The 20,714-nt window shown below is 37.4% G+C and overlaps 1 protein-coding gene across 1 annotated transcript; it reads right to left on the bottom strand.

Annotated features, from left to right (window-relative positions):
• Positions 1 to 1,576: 1,576 nt before the first annotated feature.
• Positions 1,577 to 20,413, bottom strand: DUSP19 (dual specificity phosphatase 19). The gene is made up of 4 exons (XM_007083871.3): positions 20,037 to 20,413; positions 13,847 to 13,893; positions 6,210 to 6,362; positions 1,577 to 2,721 (listed from the first exon to the last, which is right to left on the bottom strand). The coding sequence occupies exons 1-4, from the start codon at positions 20,260 to 20,262 to the stop codon at positions 2,509 to 2,511; spliced, it is 639 nt and encodes a 212-aa protein (XP_007083933.2). The 5' UTR covers positions 20,263 to 20,413; the 3' UTR covers positions 1,577 to 2,508.
• Positions 20,414 to 20,714: the final 301 nt, after the last annotated feature.

The following is a 20,714-nucleotide window of genomic DNA, read 5'->3' as shown; positions in this document are numbered from 1 at the left end:
CCACAGTAGAACTTCTTTCAAAATTAGAGTCAATTCTCTCAAACCCTGCTGCTGCTTTATCAACTAAGTTTATGTAATATTCTAAATCCTTCGTTGTCATTTCAACAATCTTTACATCATCTTCACCAGGAGTAGATTCCATCTCAAGAAACCACTTTCTTGGCTCATCCATAGGAAGTAATTCCTCATCCATTACAGTTTTATCATGAGATTGCAACAATTCAGTCACATCTTCAGGCTCCACTTCTAATTCTAATTCTTTGGCTATTTTTACCACATCTGCAGTTACTTCATCCACTGAAGTCTTAAACCCTTCAAAGTCATCCATGAGGGATGGAATCAACTTCTTCCAAACTCCTGTTAGTGTTGATATTTTGACCTCTTCCCATGAATCACGAATGTTCTTAATGGCATCTAGAATGGTGAATCCTTTCCAGAAGGTTTTCAATTTACTTTGCCCAGATCCATCAGAGGAATCACTATCTATGGCAGCTATAGCCTTACGAAATGTATTTCTTAAATAATAAGACTTGAAAGTTGAAATGACTCCTTGATCCATGGGCTGGAGAATAGATGTTGAGTTAGCAGGCATGAAAACAACATTAATCTCGTTGTACATCTCCATCAGAGCTCTTGGGTGACCAGGTGCATTGTCAATGAGCAATAATATTTTGAAAGGAATCTTTTTTTCTGAACAGTAGTTCTCAACTGTGGGCTTAAAATATTCAGTAAACCATGTTGTAAACAGATGTGCTGTCATGCAGGCTCTGTTGTTCCATTTATAGAGGACAGGCAGGGTAGATTTAGCATAATTCTTAAGGGCCCTAGGATTTTCAGAATGATAAATGAGCATTGGCTTCAACTTAAAGTCACCAGCTGCATTAGCCCCTAACAGGAGAGTCAGCCTGTCCTTTGAAGCTTTGAAGCCAGGCATTGACTTCTCTTCTCTAGCTATGAAAGTCCTAGATGGCATCTTCTTCCAATATAAGGCTGTTTCATCTACATTGAAAATCTGTTGTTTAGTGTAGCCACCTTCGTTAATGATCTTAGATAGATCTTCTGGATAACTTGCTGCGGTTTCTACATTAGTATTTGCTATTTCACCTTGTACTTTTATGTTACAGAGACGGCTTCTTTCCTTAAACCTCATGAACCAACCTCTGCTAGCTTCAAACTTTTCTTCTGCAGCTTCCTCACCTCTCTCGGCCTTCATAGAATTGAAGAGAGTTAAGGCCTTGCTCTGGATTAGGCTCTGGCTCAAGGGAATGTTGTGGGTGGTTTGATCTTCTATCCAGACCACTAAAACTTTCTCCATATCCGCAATAAGGCTGTTTCGCTTTCTTATCATTCGCGTGTTCACTGGAGTACCACTTTTAATTTCTTTCAAGAACTTATCCTTTGCATTTACAACCTGGCTAACAGTTTGGCGCAAGAGGCCTAGTTTCCGACCTATCTCCGCTTTCGACATGCCTTCCTCACTAAGCTTAATCATTTCTAGCTTTTGATTTAAAGTGAGAGACATGCGACTCTTCCTTTCACTTGAGCACTTAGAGGCCATTGTAGGATTATTAATTGGCCTAATTTCAATATTGTTGTGTCTCAGGAAATAGGGAGGCCCAAGAAGGAGAGATGGGGGAAGGGCCAACTGGTAGAACAGTTACGTCACATGCAGTATTTATCAATTAAGTTCACCATATTACAGAGGCATGGTTCATGGCACCCCCCCCCCAAACAATTACAACAGTAACATCAAAGATCACTGATCACAGATCACCATAACAAATACAATTATAATGAACAAATTTGAAACATTGTGAGATTTACCAAAATGCAATACAGAGATACAAAGTGAGCAAATGCTGCTGGGAAAATGGTGCCCAAAGACTTCTTTGATGCAGGGTTACCACTCTCGATTTCTAAAATACAAATCGTCTGTGAAGCACAATAAAGTGAAGTGCAATAAAACGAAGTATGCCTATATTGTGTCAACCTTCAGATTTTGGTTATCTCTTTTGGGAGGTTTAAGATATTAGTTTTTAATCCCAAATTCTTTACATAGAAATTTACCTCCCTCTGAAATAGTAAGTCAAGTAGCACTTCAAGTTTTTCCCTTCATGGAAGTGGTTGCTGGCATAGAAAAATACTAAAAGTCTTCATCAACGGATTTAATCTTTTCATGCTCTAATAAAGATTTCAAATGTAAACCTTTTTCTTCTACAGAAACCAATTATTGGTAATACATTATTTCCTCTTAGCAAATCAAAGAAGCATCCAATCCCACATTATAATACCAAGGAAAACATGACATGATTTAAAAACATATTTGTACACTAGTTCAAGACAATCAATTAACCTCCACTTCCACTTGAAAAACGCAAGACAAAAGGAAGTTTTTACTAGTCTACTCTTCAAAAATGGGGACAGGTGGCTGTGGGGGCCAGTTCAGAAATTACAGTTGTCCATTATCTGCTGGAATGTAACTCATGAACTGTCACCCTTTTCTAATTCCTATATGTTGTCACACTCATTGCTTTCCTTGCCCTCTTGGTATGTACGAAGCTGCTCCATGAAGCCCGCATTTGGACATATGGAAGGCCTTGCATTTTTCACCAAAGAAAAAGCACTGATGAACGAGATTTCTTCAGAATTCATCAGGAAACCTATTACAATTGCAGCAGCCCTGGAAACTCCTGCATTACAATGAACAAGAACCACACCATCCTGCAATAAAAATCAATCAAAAATCTTCATTATTCACCTAGAAAGTTGTTAAATCAGTTGCACATTCTTATACTACTTGAAATTATAAAATAAAAATATTCATTTTATCAATTTGCTTGATTCAACATATTCAATTACCAAAATACAATTCATTGTGAGCAATGAATGGAATAATCAATTAATCAATTTTAGGCACATAGTGGATATTCCATAAATGTTTGCTAAGAAAATAAATTAATTTTGTTCTGCTAAGAAGAAAGTGTTCTCTTAAAAATTTGAATCACCATTTTGCCTTGGGCAGACAGGAATTGTGTGACAGTGTACCTGTTTTATCAAGTGTTCTGTGTTCTCGTGCTGTTAGGAGTAGCTTTTCAACTAGATTGCAAGCTCCTTGAGGGAAGCACTATGTATCTTTCATATCTTCTCAGAATAAGTAATTAATATTTGTTGGCAGATTAACTGAGCCAAGTGTAGGTCTTTTTTAAGTGAGTCTTCTGATATATAAAAAAATTTCCCAAACTGCTAACAGTAGTTATGTCTAAATGATTTAAGTAGGGCGAATTTCTACTTATCTGTATTTTCCAATTTTTCTACAGTGACATACCTTATTTACATCATGTCTTTGAAATCCCATCTTATAAAATGAGTAATAAAGTAAACATGGAATATCAAATAACACATTTTCATATTAACAAACAAAACCTTTTACACCTTAAAAAAAGGGGGGAAGACAAGTAAATTTTCATAAAAGAACTCCTGAGGCTATAGAAGTTACCCTGCTACTTTCCTCTCATGTGTATTTCTGTTACTTAAGGCATATACCTAACAACTGATGTTGGGGTCAGAGATAGAGGAAGACAGAGAAACCAAACAACAGGGTTTTACAACCACAGAATGAGGAAGGACATGGGGAAATAGAAGAGATTCCATTTGGCAGCTGTGTGTAAAAAGATAAAACAAGAAACTATGGCCTAGAAAGGTAGTTTTGAAATACACAATTCATTGAGTAATCACATTTAATAAAACCTGCATATACAACAGACGAGGTTATGAAAAGATCTCTTCCAGAAAAAAAAAAAAAATGAAGAAAATTCAAGAATGCTGGGGCGCCTGGGTGGCTCAGTCGGTTAAGCGGCCGACTTCAGCTCAGGTCATGATCTCACGGTCCGTGAGTTCGAGCCCCGCGTCGGGCTCTGTGCTGACAGCTCAGAGCCTGGAGCCTGTTTCAGATTCTGTGTCTCCCTCTCTCTGACCCTCCCCCATTCATGCTCTGTCTCTCTCTGTCTCAAAAATAAATAAACGTTAAAAAAAAAAAAATTAAAAAAAAAAAAGAATGCTAATGCTGAAACTAAAAAGTATTAATCTAAACAGTAAAGAATTTTCAGGGTAAGGAAATATTGGCTGAGGTTACAACTGTGGTGTAAGATATAACGCTTGAGAGATTGGAACAAATTGTGGAATTCTAATACATCTTGTAGCAGAAACATTTTAGGTACCTCCTCAGATTCTCTTAGTGTTATTATCTCATGGGCCCCAAGCTTGCTCCATCTCAGCCTCCACTTCTGTGGAACCACCCCCTTAGGCCTAATGAGTTTTGCTTGCCTAAGAAGGCCTGGCTCTTCCCTACTATGGTCTCTGCATAGACAAGTACACCCCAAGTTCTGGATTCTCTTGCTGCTTCTGAACTTGGATGAAAAGTTACACCACAGGCCACTGAATTTGGCTTCAAGGCAGCTGCTGGAGGAGTGCTGTAACCTGGAACTGTGGGATTAGTTACCATCCCATGGGTAAACTTTTCCCCAGGGGAAAACAGGAGCTGACAGAGAGCCAGGCAGATAAATTCTCTCTTCTTTCCCTCCCAAAGTCTATACTGAGGTACAGTTCCTTTGTACTCCCTGCCTGGAGATGCCTTACGTGGTAAAGCAGGTATACGTGCTGAGCACGCAGCTATTTCACCGTCAGCTCAACTGTGCGGCTGTGCTCAGTAGGGTGAACACACCATCTCGTGCTGCTTCCCATCAGTCCCTGAATCGATTCCCATTCTTCCCACTTTCACCACCCATGGATTCTCTCAAATGAACCATCAGCTACTAATCTTTGTCTCAGGTTCTGTTTTTTTAGGAAACCCAAGCAAAGGACCCTTTTAATTAACTATTCCCCTTTTCACATTTTACTTGCAACATGTACGTATCTTTTAATGATGAGTATCAATATGGATTATGCCTAAATTTTTCTTTTACCATTTAAGGCCTATCTCACATCGCCTTAGAGAAGCAGCTAATACAGAAACATTATCATTTTTATTTCTGACACTATCAACTGGCACACTGGAATGTTATCATCTAGACCCTATAAAATCTTTCATAAGAGAAAACACTGGCCAATATTAGGGCTTGAATTAGAAAACCTCTTTGTTTTCTTTAGTCTAAATATCCGCTATTAAACAAAGCTGAAAGGGAGAGGTGAACAGTTCTACATTTTTCAGATAATCTAAAGGAAAGTACCTAGAATAGTACTGGGCACGTAAGGCATTCATTAAATATTACTAAATAAAAGGAAGGGAGAGAGACGGAGAAATGAGAGGAGAAAGGTAGAAGGGAAATCATTAGCCAGAATTCAATTAAGCTGGATTCTAATGTTCATGTCATTAAGTGTTAGGTCTTCTAGGAGAATAAACTTTTCTAAGTGCTTCTACATTCCCATCTATTTACCTCACATAAATTTTATAAGAATTGTATACTAACTAAAAATGGTGTCATTTCAAGGTATAATTACTGGTAACAGCTAACTTAGAAGCCCAGTTTGACCTGGATCTATTACCAATGTTGAAGTATTATATTATCTGTTGGTCTTTTAAAGTCAGAGAACCAACGGACAGCTTCTGATCAGCATTTTCACACAATCTCAGTAAAGCAATACATTTAGTCCTGGAGTACCCTATAATTTTCTATTGTTAAAAATGCATAGATTCACTATCCCTATCACAGCCATAAAAATGAATGCATATTAATCTTCATAAATACACTAAAAGGACAATACTAGTATCTATCCCATACGGCAGGTGGTTATAAACCATCAAAGGAAATCTAAGTAAACATAAACACAGGAAAATTCAGTAAATGGAGAATTTTATCTCCTAACATTTCTCAGGAAGCCCTAGGAAGATGATATAATAAGGTTAAAAGTGAGTAACTCATTGAGTGACTCCTGGCTGGCTCAGTCAGTAGAGCATGTGACTTTTGATCTCAGGATCATGAGTTCAAGCCCCATGTTGGGCATTGAGATTACTTAAAAAATAAAAAATAAGTTATCTCATTGAGAAAAAAAATATCAGAGAACTAAACAGCTGTAAGAGTTAAAAGATTGTTGGAGGGGAAATTTCATAATGGTTCTCTATGTATTAATCAGGAAAAGAATAAAGCTTAGATAATGGACCTGTATTTTAAAATTGCTGTCTTTGAAGAACTGTAGATCAAAATAAAACTTACCTTCATTTTTGCTTGTTCAATAAATTCAAAACATTCTGGAAAATAAGACAGGATATTGGTTTCAGGCAGATCCAATATAGAAATACTCTTATATATAAAGTCACTGAGGAAAGTATTTTCAACTCCATATGCAACATTGAGAATATGTGTCACCTTAAAGGGGAAAAAAAAAAAAGATGATTTTTAAAAATTCTCTAATGAATTAAAATTAGGTTAATTAAAAAGAGAATGAGATGTTGAGATTTGTAATAAGAATAAACAAACAACTTAAGCATGACTCACTTGAATAATACTTCCTACAGGAAGCTTCCTCTGACTGCCTCATCCCTCACCGGAAGGGCTAATTCTGTACACTCTCACAGCACCCTCTACTTGCCCTAATTATAGCTCTTACCACTTTGACATTATTTGTCTCCCTCACGGTACTAGAAACTCCATGAGGGGAGGAACCATGTTTGGCTTCTTCAGTATTATGAGTAAGCACTGTGTGTGAGCAATGACCTTAGCACAAAAAGTACTTAAAATATTTGTTGGATAAATCAATGAATATGCATATAAAAAACTTGATTAAGGGAAGTACATCAATAACACAGACTTCTTTTTCAATAATTATTTTCCGATTTTCCTTCATATTCTTTAGTAGTATGACGGTTCTCAAGTGTGGCTGCACATTAGAATCACCCAGTTAACTTTTAAAATGTCAGTGCCACAGGGCCTCAAACCTAGAGACTCCAATGAATTAGTCTGGTTGAAAGGATGGTAATTTCTTTCAAATGGTCCACAAAAGCAACCTTCTACCCATCTATGCATTTGAGCTCCTTTCCTATAGTCTACCAAGCATATGGAAGGGGCCATGTGGAAGGTTAATTAAAAGAATCCAAAAGTTAAATGGATCAAGAAAATAGGGCACTGTTTCTTGTCATGACATGCCTCACCATATTCTCTTTCTTAGCATGGGTGTTCGGTTTTACCTGATCTCGATATTTTCATGTATTTCACACGTATTTTATTTTTAATTTTTAAACTTTTTAAAGGTTTATTTATTTAGGGGTGCCTGGGTGGCTCAGTCGGTTGGGCGGCCGACTTTGGCTCAGGTCATGATCTTGCGGTCTGTGAGTTCGAGCCCCGCGTCGGGCTCTGTGCTGACAGCTCGGATCCTGGAGCCTGTTTCGGATTCTGTGTCTCCCTCTCTCTGACCCTCCCCTGTTCATGCTCTGTCTCTCCCTGTCTCAAAAATAAAACGTTAAAAAAAAAAATTTTAAAGTTTATTTTTTTAATTAAGCTCTACACCCAAAGTGGGGCTCAAACTCACAATACTGAGATCAAGAGCCGCACATTCCACCAACTGAGCCAGCCAGGTGCCCCTTACACACTTTAGAGTATCTTCCAGCTCTGCCTCTCTTGCCTCCACTACCCTCATAGACATGGCTCTGGCAGCGCTCCACTTCTCCACCTAGTACAGCTAACTAGATTGAGGCAGACACCAGACTTAAACAACACTGATCAAATTATTTTCAGAAATTTAAAATAGGTACATAAGGCAGCTGAATGGTCCGCAAACTTGAGAGGTCTAAGATAGCTGCTTTCTATTATGTGCCCAAAGAAGCTGAAGAATTTCTGCTCCTAAATAAGAACAGAGTAGATACCTGTGCAGAAAAGGGCCATGATGCCAGCAGCAGAGAGGGACCATCTTGGAGAGCCTTCTATTCTCTAGCACAGCCAGTCTCTGCCCTCAGATTCCAGAGATTCCCCCTAAATTACTATACACACATTCTCTTTTCTTGCTAGGGTTTCTGTGCCTCCCAACCCAAAGAGCATTGATTAAAACATTCCGGGAGCTAGGCCCCATGAAGACAGAGCCACAGGCCATTCATTTACTGACCTAACTGCCTTGTAGAAGACAGACAACAGAAAAAACCTCAAATGTCTACTCAAGAGACATTCTTATATAGAGATGAGATGGGAGAAACTAGAAAGGTAAGAACATTTTTAGAAGATAAAGTCTGAAATGTCCTTCTGCTTTCCCCAGTGAAGTCTTGTCTATGTCAACTCACTCATTGCCAGTGTACTTCTGACCAGGATTATATGATTCTGCCCTGGATAATATATACAATATATATAAATACAATATATATATTGTATCTATACATACAATGTGCGCACACACACACACACACAATATACATATATATATATATATACACACACACACACACACACAATATAAGGTATATATAACTTATTACCTATTACCTATGTATCTTCACAGGATTATGGAGAAAACCAAATGAGAATCTTAGGAAAACCTCTTGAAAGGTAAAAGTGCTTTACAAATATTATGGATTACCAATGCCTGGGTAGTTTAGCTGTTGGGAAGTGCAATTTATATGTGTATTGACTGGGCCTGATAGAAAAGAATTGTACTGAATCACAGGTGGTGGTGGTGATGGGGACCCAGCCTAAAACCCTTTCTAGTAATTAAGCATACTTCCAAAATGTAGGTATGGAGGTCCTAACAATGGTTGCCCTTGGGATGCCCTTTGTAATAGGGATAATAAGAAAAACCACTTTATTGCAAACCTAATTTATGCTAGGCCTATAAGTTATCTCACCTAATCCTCACATATAGGCATTATTATTTCTAATTTTAGTAAACTTACATATTGTGAACTGGTTCAAAAATCAGAACATTATAAAAAAGAAACAAAGTTTTGCTCTCACCCTGTCCCTATCTACTCCGTTTTCTCCTACCTTAATGGTAACCACCTTTGTTGGCATCTTGTATATTCTTTTAGAGCATCTTCAGGCAAATTTGTTTATTCCCTTTCTTACACAAAGACAACACCTTGGGTTCTCCTCTCATTTAAATATGTGCTCAACTGCTGGTGGGAATGCAAACTGGTGCAGCCACTCTGGAAAACAGTATGGAGGTTCCTCAAAAAATTAAATATATAACTATCCTACGACCCAGGAATTGCACTACTAGTTATTTACCCAAGGGATACAGGTGTGCTATTTTGAAGGGGTACACGCACCCCAATGTTTATAGCAGCGCTACCTACAATAGCCAAAGTATGGAAAGAGGTCAAATGTCCATCTACTGATGAATGGATAAAGAAGATGTGGTATGTGTATGTACATACACACACAATGGAGTATTACTCAGCAATCAAAAAGAATGAAATCTTGCCATTTGCAACTACATGGATCGAACTAAAGGGTATTATGCTAAGCAAAATTAGTCAGAGAAAGAAAAATATCATGACTTCACTCATATGTGGAATTTAAGATACAAAACAGATGAACATAAGGGAAGGGAAGCAAAAATAATATGAAAACAGAAAGGGGGGCAAAACATAAACTCTTAAATATAGAGAATAAACTGGGGGTTGTTGGAGGGGTTGTAGGTGAGGAAATGGGCTTAATGGGTAAGGGGCATTAAGGAAGACACTTGTTGGGATGAGCACTGGGTGTTATACATAGGGAATGAATCACTGGAATCCACTCCTGAAATCATTATTGCACTATATGCTATCTATGCTATCTATAGATATAGATAGATAGATATAGATGTAGATGTAGATGTAGATATAGATATAGATATAGACATAGACATAGACATAGACATAGATATAGATATAGATATAGATATGTAAGTAAGGGTTGCCTGGGTGGCTCAGTCGGTTAAGCATCCGACTTCAGCTCAGGTCATGATCTCACGGTTAGTGAGTTCAAGCCCTGCGTCAGGCTCTGTGCTGACAGCTCAGAGTCTGGAGCCTGCTTCGGATTCTATATCTCCCTCTCTCTCTGTTCCTCCCCCATTCACACTCAGTCTCACTGTCTCTCAAAAATAAAGAATAAGAAAAATTAAAAATAAATAAATAAAAAATAAATGTCCTGGAATTTTTTTTAGATTAGTATTTACAGACTCTTTTTTTTTGGTGTTCTTTTTTATAGCTATATAGTTCTGTAGTGTGAGTGTACTATTATTTAACCAATTCCCTATCTATGAACATGTGAGTTTTTGTCAATGATTTGCTGTTAATAAACAATGCATCAATAAGTAACTTGGAACGTTTTATGTTTCAGTTTTCTATCTTCCATAGTACTTTGTTGGACACACACCAAGCACTTGGGTACCTTATTAACAAAGCAACTATTATCACTATATCTAAACATTAAAATGAAATTTCTGAAATGATCTTCAAAAGAATTTCTATTAATTATAGCACTTAAGTCTTAGAATAATATGCCTTTGAAATGTGCCACACATTTAAATCAATAATCATGTTTTGTAGAGTCACTAAATTTTTCAATAAACCCTCTATTCATTCAGCTGGTCAGTTTACCTTAGGAGGATCTTTTAAACACCTGCTTGCTTCACATCGCCAGATGAAAGTGAATTTGAACTAGTGTATCATAAAAGGGGATAGATAATGAAACATTTGCCAATGAATAAATTTTATCATTTTTTCTAGTTTCCATTTTTTCTCTTGAGAAGTATTAATTTGCTAGTGTAAACAAGACTCTGAAACTTGTCCTACTTATGTTAAAATATTGATCTAAGATGGATGCTATTAGGAAACACAGTACTTCTCATATCCTTATGCAATTCCAGGCTATTATCTCTTCTTGTCAGACAGTTATTATTATAACTGTTACTGCAACTGCCTTGTAACTACTCTCTCCATCTTTAGTTTATGCAACACTCCGATCTATTTTCCACATGGCCTCTACCAAGCAACCTTTCTAAACTGCAAATTTGATCCTGTTACTTCCCTGGGTAAAGACTTTCACATACTTTTGGATAAAGTCCAACAGTTTACCCAGGCTTACGTGGATTTTTGTGATCTGATTCATGCTTACATCCCTGGCCTTGTTTCTTGGTATCCTTCTTTGTCACTCTCTATTCCAGGGTTACTGAACTTTTTTTCCGTCTCTGAAAGCATCAGCCTTTCTCTTCTGGAGCTGCACACAAACCACTTCTCTTACCTGAACACTTTTCTGTCTGCTCCCTCCCCACCCCATTCAGAGCAAAATTCAATATCACTTCTTTCATCACTTCCCTGACCTTACAATCCCCTACCCAACCCAACTCAATCCAAACATGGAGGGCATCATCTCACATGCTCTCCAGTAGCACCTGCATTTCCCCATCAAAGCACATTATACCCTGGACTGAAGGTGCTTATTTGTTGTTCTCTCCTCTACCCTCTGCTCCAGAAGCTTCATGTTAATAAACCACAGCAATTCCATGATGCCAAAACACTGCTGGACAAAATAGAGGGCTAAAATAAGTAATAAATCACATCAGTTGTGTGGGAAGGGTGGGGGAAGATGGCATTGGGGAAGAAGTGGTATTTGAGTTGGGACTCAGGCATGGGTATGTCTTGGATGAGAAGAGAGGAAAGTCTATCCCACACAAAGGAAGTACATAAGCAGAGGCAAGAAAACATGCCTCAAAGTCAGGTTCGTGAGGGTCCATGAAGGGAGACTGAGAGAATATAAAATTGGAAAGATGAATTATAAATCCATATATTTTAATTAGGTATAATAATTTTTGCAACTTTATTAAAATGACAGCCAGAATGTTACCAATTAAATTCTGAAATGGACTCATAGTTTCCTAAATAAATGTAACAATTATGCAATCCCTATCAAAATAACACCAGCATTCTTCACAGAGCTAGAACAAACAATCCTAAAATTTGTATGGAACCAGAAAAGACCCCGAATAGCCAAAGCAATCTTGAAAAGTAAAACCACAGCAGCAGGCATCACAATCCTGGACTTCAAGCTGTATTACAAAGCTGTAATCAAGACAGTATGGTACTGGCACAAAAACAGGCACTCAGGTCAATGGAACAGAAGAGAGAACCCAGAAATGGATCCACAAACGTATGGTCAACTTATCTTTGACAAAGCAGGAAAGAATATCCAATGGAATAAAGACAGTCTCTTCAGCAAGTGGTGCTGGGAAAACTGGACAGCAACATGCAGAAGAACGAACCTGGACCACTTTCTTACACCATACACAAAAAGAAACTCAAAATGGATGAAAGACCTAAACATAAGACAAGAAGCCATCAAAATCCTAGAGAAGAGGTGTGCCTGGGTGGCTCAGCCAGTTAAGTGTCTGACTTCGGCTCAGGTCATGATCTCACATGAGATCATGTGGGCTTGGGTTCGAGCCCCGTTGTTGGGCTCTGTGCTGACAGTTCCAAGCCTAAAGCCTGCTTCAGATCCTGTGTCTCCCTCTCTCTCTGCCCCTCCCCTGCTTGCACTGTCTCTGTCTCTGTCTATCTCTCTCAAAAGTAAATAAAAAACATTAATTTTAATAAAAATTTTTAAAAATCCTAGAGGAGAAAGCAGGCAAAAACCTCTTTGACCTCAACTGCAGCAACTTCTTACTCAACACGTCTCTGGAGGCAAGGGAAACAAAAGCAAAAATGAACTATACTGGGACCCCATCAAAATAAAAAGCTTCTGCACAGTGAAAGAAACAATCAGCAAAACTAAAAGGCAACCGATGGAATGCGAGAAGATATTTGCAAATGACATTATCAGATAAAGGGTTAGTATCCAAAATCTATAAAAAACTTATCCAACTCAACACCCAGAAAACAAATAATCCATTGAAGAAATGGGAAAAAGACATGAATAGACACTTCTCCAAAGAAGACATCCAGATGGCCAACTGACACATGAAAAAATGCTCAACATCACTCATCATCAGGGAAATGCAAATCAAAACCACAATGAGCTACCGCCTCACACCTGTCAGAACAGCTAACCATAACAACTCAGGCAACAACAGATGTTGGCGAGGATGTGGAGAAAGAGGATCTCCTTTGCACTGCTGGTGGGAATGCAAACTGGTGCAGCCACTCTGGAAAACAGTATGGAGGTTCCTCGAAAAATTAAAAATAGAACAACCCTACGACCCAGCAATTGCACTAGTAGGTGTGTATCCAAGGGATACAGGTATGCTGTTTCAAAGGGGCACATGAACTCCAACGTTTACAGCAGCACTATTGACCACAGCCAAAGTATGGAAGGAGCCCAAATGTCCATCTACGGATGAAAGGATAAAGAAGATGTGGTGTGTGTGTGTGTGTGTGTGTGTGTGTGTGTGTGTGTGTATATATATATATATATATAATGGAATATTACTCAGCTATCAAAAAGAATGAAATCTTGCCATTTGCAACTATGTGGATGGAACTGGAGGGTATTATGCTAAGCTAAATTAGTCAGAGAAAGATAAATATCATATGACTTCATTCATGCGAGAAATTTAAGATACAAAACAGATGAACATAAGGGAAGGGAAGCAAAAATAATACAAAAACAGGGAGGGGACAAAACAGAAGAGACTCATAAATATGGAGAACAGAGGGTTACTGGAGGAGTAGTGGGAGGGGGCATGGGCTAAATGGGTAAAGGTATTAAGGAATCTACTCCTGAAATCATTGTTGCACTATATGCTAACTTGGGATGTAAATTTAGAAAATAATAGTAATTATTTTTTAAAAATTTAATATATTCAAAAAAAATTAAAATTAAAATAAAAAAAACAAACGTAACAATTAAAATATTTTCTATACATGGCTGCAGACCTGAAGCATTTTTTTTACCTTGTGCTTTTTCAGAGTATCCAGATCGTGAGCAGCATCTTGTGACCCTATAAGAAATAAATCATATCACCTTCAACATGAAAATAATCATCTGGACTTTTAATATAATTTTTGCAGGAATTCTATTAGTTATTCATTTATTTTAAAAAATACAACTCGGAGAGTACCTGGATGGCTCAGTCAGGTGAATGTCTGACTCTTGATTTCGGCTCAGATCATGATCCCAGGGTCATGGGATTGAACCCTGTGTCAGGTTCCGTGCTCAGCGTGGAGCCTGCTTAAGATTCTCATTCTATCTCTCAATAAATAAGCAAATAAATAATTTTTAAAAATAAAAATAAAAATGGGGCACCGGGGTGGCTCAGTTGGTTGAGCCCGACTTCAGCTCAGGTCATGGTGCCGTGGTTTTTTAGTTCAAGTACCACATCAGCCTTGCTGCTGTCAGCACAGAGCCTGCTTTGGATCCTCTGTCTCCCTCTCTCTGCCCCTTCCCCACTTGCGTGCTCTCTCTCTCTCAAAAATAAACAAACATTATTTAAAAAAAAAGATTCTCTCTCCTCCTCTGTCCCTCTCCTCGGCTCATGCTCATGCATTCTTTCTAAGATAAAAAATATATAAATAAAATAAAAAATGCAACTTGGGAGGACCTAATTCCAACTTTCTAAAAGACAATTTGGAACTACTCATTACAAAATATTCATCTTGTATATATCTCATACTCTGAAATCTCACTTCGAACAATTTCTTGCAAGCCCTGGATGTTGCAAAGGTTAGCCATCAGGATGTTCATTGTAGTATTGTTTATAATACAAAAAAAACCTCCAAACCCTCAAAATGAGTAAAAAACAACAAAAAGCCTAATAATAGGGGTTGGGTTAAATAAAATATGATACTATTATGTAGTTAAATACATACACCCATTAAAATGAAAATGCTCAGGCACCTGGCTGGCTCATTGGTAAAGCATGTGACTCTTGTAGTCATGAGTTTGAGCCCCACGCTGAGAGCAGAGTTTACTTAAAACAAACAAACAAACAAGAATGTAGAAGAATATTTATGGCATGGAAATATATTCTCAACATATTAGGTGATAATACTATTATATTACAAAACACCATCATCCATTTCTGTGAAAACAAAAAATATGTATATGCCTAAAAATGAACAGGAAGGATATAGAACAAAATGTTGATAGTGGGATTACAGGTGATTTTCTTCTTTACACTCATTTGTATTTTTACTCTACATATCTATTTCTTTAAAAAAGATTTTTTAGGGGCGCCTGGGTGGCTCAGCCAGTTGAGCGTCTGACTTTGGCTCAGGTCATGATCTCACGGCTCATGAGTTCGAGCCCCTCATTGGGCTCTGCGCTGACAGCTCAGAGCCCGGAGCCTGCTTGGCATTCTGTGTCTCCCTCTCTCTCTGCCCCTCCCCCACTCGTGCTCTGTCTCTCAAAAATAAATAAACATTAAAAAAATGTTTAAAAAATAAATAAATAAAAAATAAAAAATAAAAAAGATTTTTTAATATTTATTTATTTTGAGAGTCAGAGAGAGCAGGGGAGGGGCAGAGAGATCAGTGCTGTCAGAGCAGAGCCCAACATGGAGCTCAAACCCAAGAACCATGAGATCATGACCTGAGCCAAAACCAAGAGTCAGATGCTTAATCAACTAAGCCACTGAGGCACCCCAATATCTACTACTTTTGTAACTTAAAAAAAGATGTTAAAAAAACACCCACAAAATGACTCTGGTTTAGGAATATCTAATAGCTTAAAGCAAACACTGCTGGGTTTATAGATTCCACCCACATTCCCTGCACCAATAGGGCTATCCCCTTTTACAGCTTCTTCCTGTTAAAGTTGGCTCCCCATATCTACCAAACTTGGAAAATGACTCTAGCTAATAACCAAGTTTAAACATGAGATTATTAGTTAAAATAAAGTGAGTTACACAATTGAAAAATATAGGGCATTTCTTTTTTAAAGATTTAAAGTATTTTACTTTTCTATATTAGGATCCATTTCCATAAACAATGTTTTTCTTACCTTACCTATCTGGGGAATCTGCCAGCTTCTGTTATGTGATTTTAGGTAGCTGAAAAGGCAGCAAATCCACTGGTTGGCCAGTATTCCCCTGGTAATTGGTAATCGGAAACTCGCGGGCTCCTTACTGAGCCTACATTTAACTTTATACTTAAAAGTTAGCCTATCAAAATATTAATATCTGTTAAAGCTGGATGGTGGATATGCAGCTGTTATATTATTGTCTGTAATTTTCTACACGTTTGAAATACTTAAATTAAAAAAATAATTTCTCAATTTTCTGCAGGAAGTCCTAACCACCTCCAGGGGAAAAATGGCTTCAAATAAATTAAATACATATCATCTTTTAAATAATAATTAATTCCACTCTGCCTATTTCTTACAATAGCAAAAAAAAAAAAACCAAACATGAATAAATGAAATTCTTTCTTCGAACCCTAAACCATCATTATTACACTTATCAAAGCTGGATACTTAGATCATTTCCATTGAACATACACCAAACAGAACAGGTTGATTATATATTTCAGAATTAGCTATCCCATTTTGAAAGTCCCTTCCAGAATATGAACCATATTGAAACAAATTTAGTATTCTTGAAGCCAAAAAAAAAAAAAAAAAAATACAACTTCTGTGCTCTGCCTTTTCAAATAAGAAAATTATATTAGTGTTAATAGTGTGGGGAAACAATTTTAGTTAGCATAAATGGATTTCAGGTAATTGGCTTGTGTGTTTCATCTAATACTTAGTATTACAGTTCAAGTTAATTCTCCCTAAATTCTAGATATAAACATCAGCTTTCCTCCAATTTAAAGTTGTTGATTTGTGTTACAGTCCTGTGGTAAGCTCTTATTGGAAAAACACATGGTTAAAAGAAATAAACACTGTAAATCATATATTATGATAATGTGTTACTTAAACCTTTGTTTTAAAAAAGTAGAATGTTATCCTTTTATGCATATCTTAATTTTTAAAAACAAATACAAATTTTAAGAATTTTATTATTATAAAAGTGGCTACATGAATCATAATTATGTTAAAACTCACAGAAATAAAAAAAATAAAAAAATAAAAAAAACACTTCACAGCACTGAATACCAAGTCAACTTTACTATAGGATAGTTTTGAAAATAATTAAAAAGTTGAATAAGAAACAACAAAGAGAGCCAATAACAACAATTTACAGTTATTTTACCTTGATATTTACAAGCCACTAATATTCATTATTTGCCCAAGGATTATTATGGGAATATAAAGATGAGGTAACTAATTTAGAAAGGATATATATTACATGCTATTGGAGTTGGGACTTCTAACAAGTTCAGTGTTTTGCAATCATAACATATGTATCATAAAAAATAGCTACTTAAGATCTCCAGAATCCTGTTTCTGTTTAAAAGATTCTTTTAGTGAAAATACTAACTATTGTATAAATTCTGATGTAGTATGTCTTAATTTATAAATCACTATTTTCATCATCACAAAAACCAACCAAAAGAAAAAGCATTATTATTGAAAAAGGAAATAAATGATATTCAAAAGAGAAATGTTTTATTTGAGAAAATTTGTAGGAGTGAACATTCATAAATGAATAGAAACAAGAGCATAAATTACTATGCGGATGAAATAACAATATTTATGGAAGAACTGTACAAAATAAAGAGCTATGCAAGTTTAATGTATTATCCACCTCCGAAGAATATTGGGCTTCCTAAATATCAGAAATTTCCATAACCTTATAAAGGACCCTAAGATATTCACCTAGAATTAAAGAGAAGGGTAGGGACTTCTTAACAGAATGTATACAACAAATAATATGTGTAACTTTTAACTACCCAAGAGAAATGGAATTTTCTACTTTTAAAAATTAAGTTGGTTTTAAGAAAAGTCCTAGTGATTTTGTTGTAAAAATATAATTTGCAAATCCTAGGACATAAATGCTCAATAAGATCTTTTTTGTCAACCTGTTAGATCAAGGGCCTATATAAGATTTTTGGAATACGGAAGCTGGTTTGAATTAATGAGCTAACTGAAAAAGATTATAGTTCCCCAACAACAAAAAAAGTTAATTTCATATAGTGCTGTGTGGGAGTTGTGATGCTTGAAGAGATAAAGAAAGCTCTTTGAAGCAACATAGAACCAAACCCCATGTCCAGAGAGAAACCTAGTCTGGTCAGACACAACCACTGCATCATTCATGTGGAAGAAGTTAAGATGTAATCATCCGTGGGTCCCTCAGGAATAAGGCACTTGTTACTAGGCCGAAAAAGGTCCATCTACCTCTCACAGGAAAGGTGGTTGTACCTGACAAAAATATCCCATTTCCTGGCCCAAAGAGGAGACCATATTAAGGACTAGTTTCAGAAGTCTCTCCCAGAAGTCTCCCAGGATTGTGGGAAGGGTTCCACCGCCAATCTGAGAACACTACCTTGATCAGCTCACTCTGGATAAGTCTAGATAAAAAAATCACAAAGTTTGTGAGAGTGAAATATTTTAAAATTCTACCATAGGTATTTTAAACCATTGGTACTACGATGGAAGGCAAATAACTGAAAAATGTACCTGAGCATATTTTCTTTCCTAGATATGGTGTGCAAGTCCTGAGTGAACCTTTCAGACCTGCTAAATGATCCCTTAATTTTTCACTGGGCTTCAGAAACTGGTTGGAGATACTTATTTGAAGTTAAAGATAGCTCATGCAGCAATTCATGTAATCATAACACAATAACAAATCCTATGTATACTGCCATTAGTTTGTTTCAAAAACTTCACAACTTCAGGACAGCCCTATGAGAGAAACAGATACCTTTACTTCAGTTTTACAGATGGTTTCTTGGAAGACCAGAGAGAATAAATGACTTGGGCTAGTTCATCTATTAAGAGGTAGAGCAGGACTGAAAACCTGGACTCTCCGGGGCAATCTATATGATGATGTAGAGCAGGAGTGGATCAGACTTGAGCCTGATGCCCAGCTCTGTTATTTACTAGGTATGTTACCTTGTGGAAGTTACTTAACCGTTGTTAAATCCAGTTCCCACCTGTAAAATGGAGCTGATAATCCCTAATTCAGAGAGTTTTTAAAAGGAGATGCTGTGTGCACTTCACAGTAGTACCTAGCTATTTCTGACTCCCAGTACAGTGCTCCTTCTACTCAAGAATGGCTTGGCTGAGGGGCGCCTGGGTGGCGCAGTCGGTTAAGCGTCCGACTTCAGCCAGGTCACGATCTCACGGTCCGTGAGTTCGAGCCCCGCGTCGGGCTCTGGGCTGATGGCTCGGAGCCTGGAGCCTGTTTCCGATTCTGTGTCTCCCTCTCTCTCTGTCCCTCCCCCGTTCATGCTCTGTCTCTCTCTGTCCCAAAAATAAAAAAAATAAACGTTGAAAAAAAAAGAATGGCTTGGCTGCATAAATACTGGGAAATGGTTAATCTTTTCAAGTCTTAATTTCTGCATTCCTAAATGAACACCTACTTGAACACACTGCTGATTTTTTTTTTTAAAGAATACCGTAACATATCCTTCCAAGCTAGCAAATTTGTGTTTTCATAACTGTGCTTCATTTGCTATTTGTGGACCATGCTTTGTATAGGGAAACAATATTCTCCATCATACAAGAAAGCATAAAGCTATCAGGCTCATAGCTATAAAAACACAATTTCCCCATAACACTCCAAAAACAGGCACATAGATTAATATGGCTACAGGAGCCATGCACTCCATATGACAATCACTTGGCTATTTCAAGTATTAACTTGTCTATAACCTTAACAACGTTGCCACTTGTAGTTTTACCTAATTAAAACATTCTGTTTAATATGATGATTTTTAAGGCTATGTTCATTTATAATCCAAGAAAATACAACATTAACATGCTGCCCTCCAGAGAAGTAAAAAAACAGGATGAAAGCTTTTCTAAAATCCAGATACCAGGTGCCATGTGCTACCAGAATCTATGCTTCTTGTGGATGGATTGTGGTGCAGAAACATCACTGGCCAGCTAATGGATGTTCCAGATCTAAAAAAGGAAACATTTCAACTTTTCAGCAGGATAGCGGATAGAACAGAATATTACACATGGCGGGGTGGGGGGAATGAGAAAGTAATACGGCTAAAAAGAATCAACGAGATAGTGGCAAATCGATATACTCACCAAGGAGCAACCAAGGCTTAATAACACCAACATGCAGGTCCAAGCTAAGGTCCTGCACATAACCACAACTACCCCCACTGCTCGGCTCTACTTCTTCCACAACATGAATTCTGGCATCTTTCCATGTTTCTATAATTTTCTTTCCAGTTAGCGTTGTCACCCTGGTACATTGCTTCCTGAGATTATTCCGGGAGAACGCTTTAATTTCCTGGTTAAGGGAGTGCATTACATGAGCAGTGGCTAGAAACAATACAAGCAAATCTAGCCAACGGTGGAAAAGGCCAAACTGCTCGTCCCTTAGCGCTCAGAGAAAAAATAGAGCCGCAGGTGTGCAACCCTGTTCAGGTAACAGCAGCCACACACTGCAGACAAAGACCTCCAGGTCCGTTTTCCCCAGCACCAGCAAGTAAGGTGAAGTTTGATTGGCCTTTGAGAAACGGGCCCCGATTGGATGCTGTTTCTTCTTCCGGTCAGCCGAAAATTAGCATTACTTCTACCGTCTCAAGGAATTCGCTAAGAGATTTCTTACTGTTGCTTTTTAAATCTAGCTTTATTTTTCACGTAAAACGGTAAAATAGAAGACTTAGTTGGAGAGACGTCTGATATTTCCTCGCTATTTGAAAGCAGGGATTTTCCTGCTGTGTTTGGTTGGTGTCACTTGTGATAGTGACCATGAAC

This window comes from Panthera tigris, chromosome C1 (assembly GCF_018350195.1).
Source record: "Panthera tigris isolate Pti1 chromosome C1, P.tigris_Pti1_mat1.1, whole genome shotgun sequence".
Taxonomy (NCBI): domain Eukaryota; kingdom Metazoa; phylum Chordata; class Mammalia; order Carnivora; family Felidae; genus Panthera; species Panthera tigris.
Note: the sequence above shows the minus strand (reverse complement) of the source record. Positions and strands in the feature narration are given on the sequence as shown.

Bases quoted from the DNA above. Each gene is read 5' to 3' on its own strand.
- DUSP19 (XM_007083871.3), bottom strand. From the start codon at position 20,262: ATGCACTCCCTTAACCAGGAAATTAAAGCGTTCTCCCGGAATAATCTC. The intron at 6,363-13,846 runs GTAAAAAAAATG...TTCCCCTTTAAG, and splicing joins ATACTCTGAAAAAGCACAAG to GTGACACATATTCTCAATGT. The intron at 2,722-6,209 runs GTAAGTTTTATT...TTTTTATTGCAG, and splicing joins TTGAACAAGCAAAAATGAAG to GATGGTGTGGTTCTTGTTCA.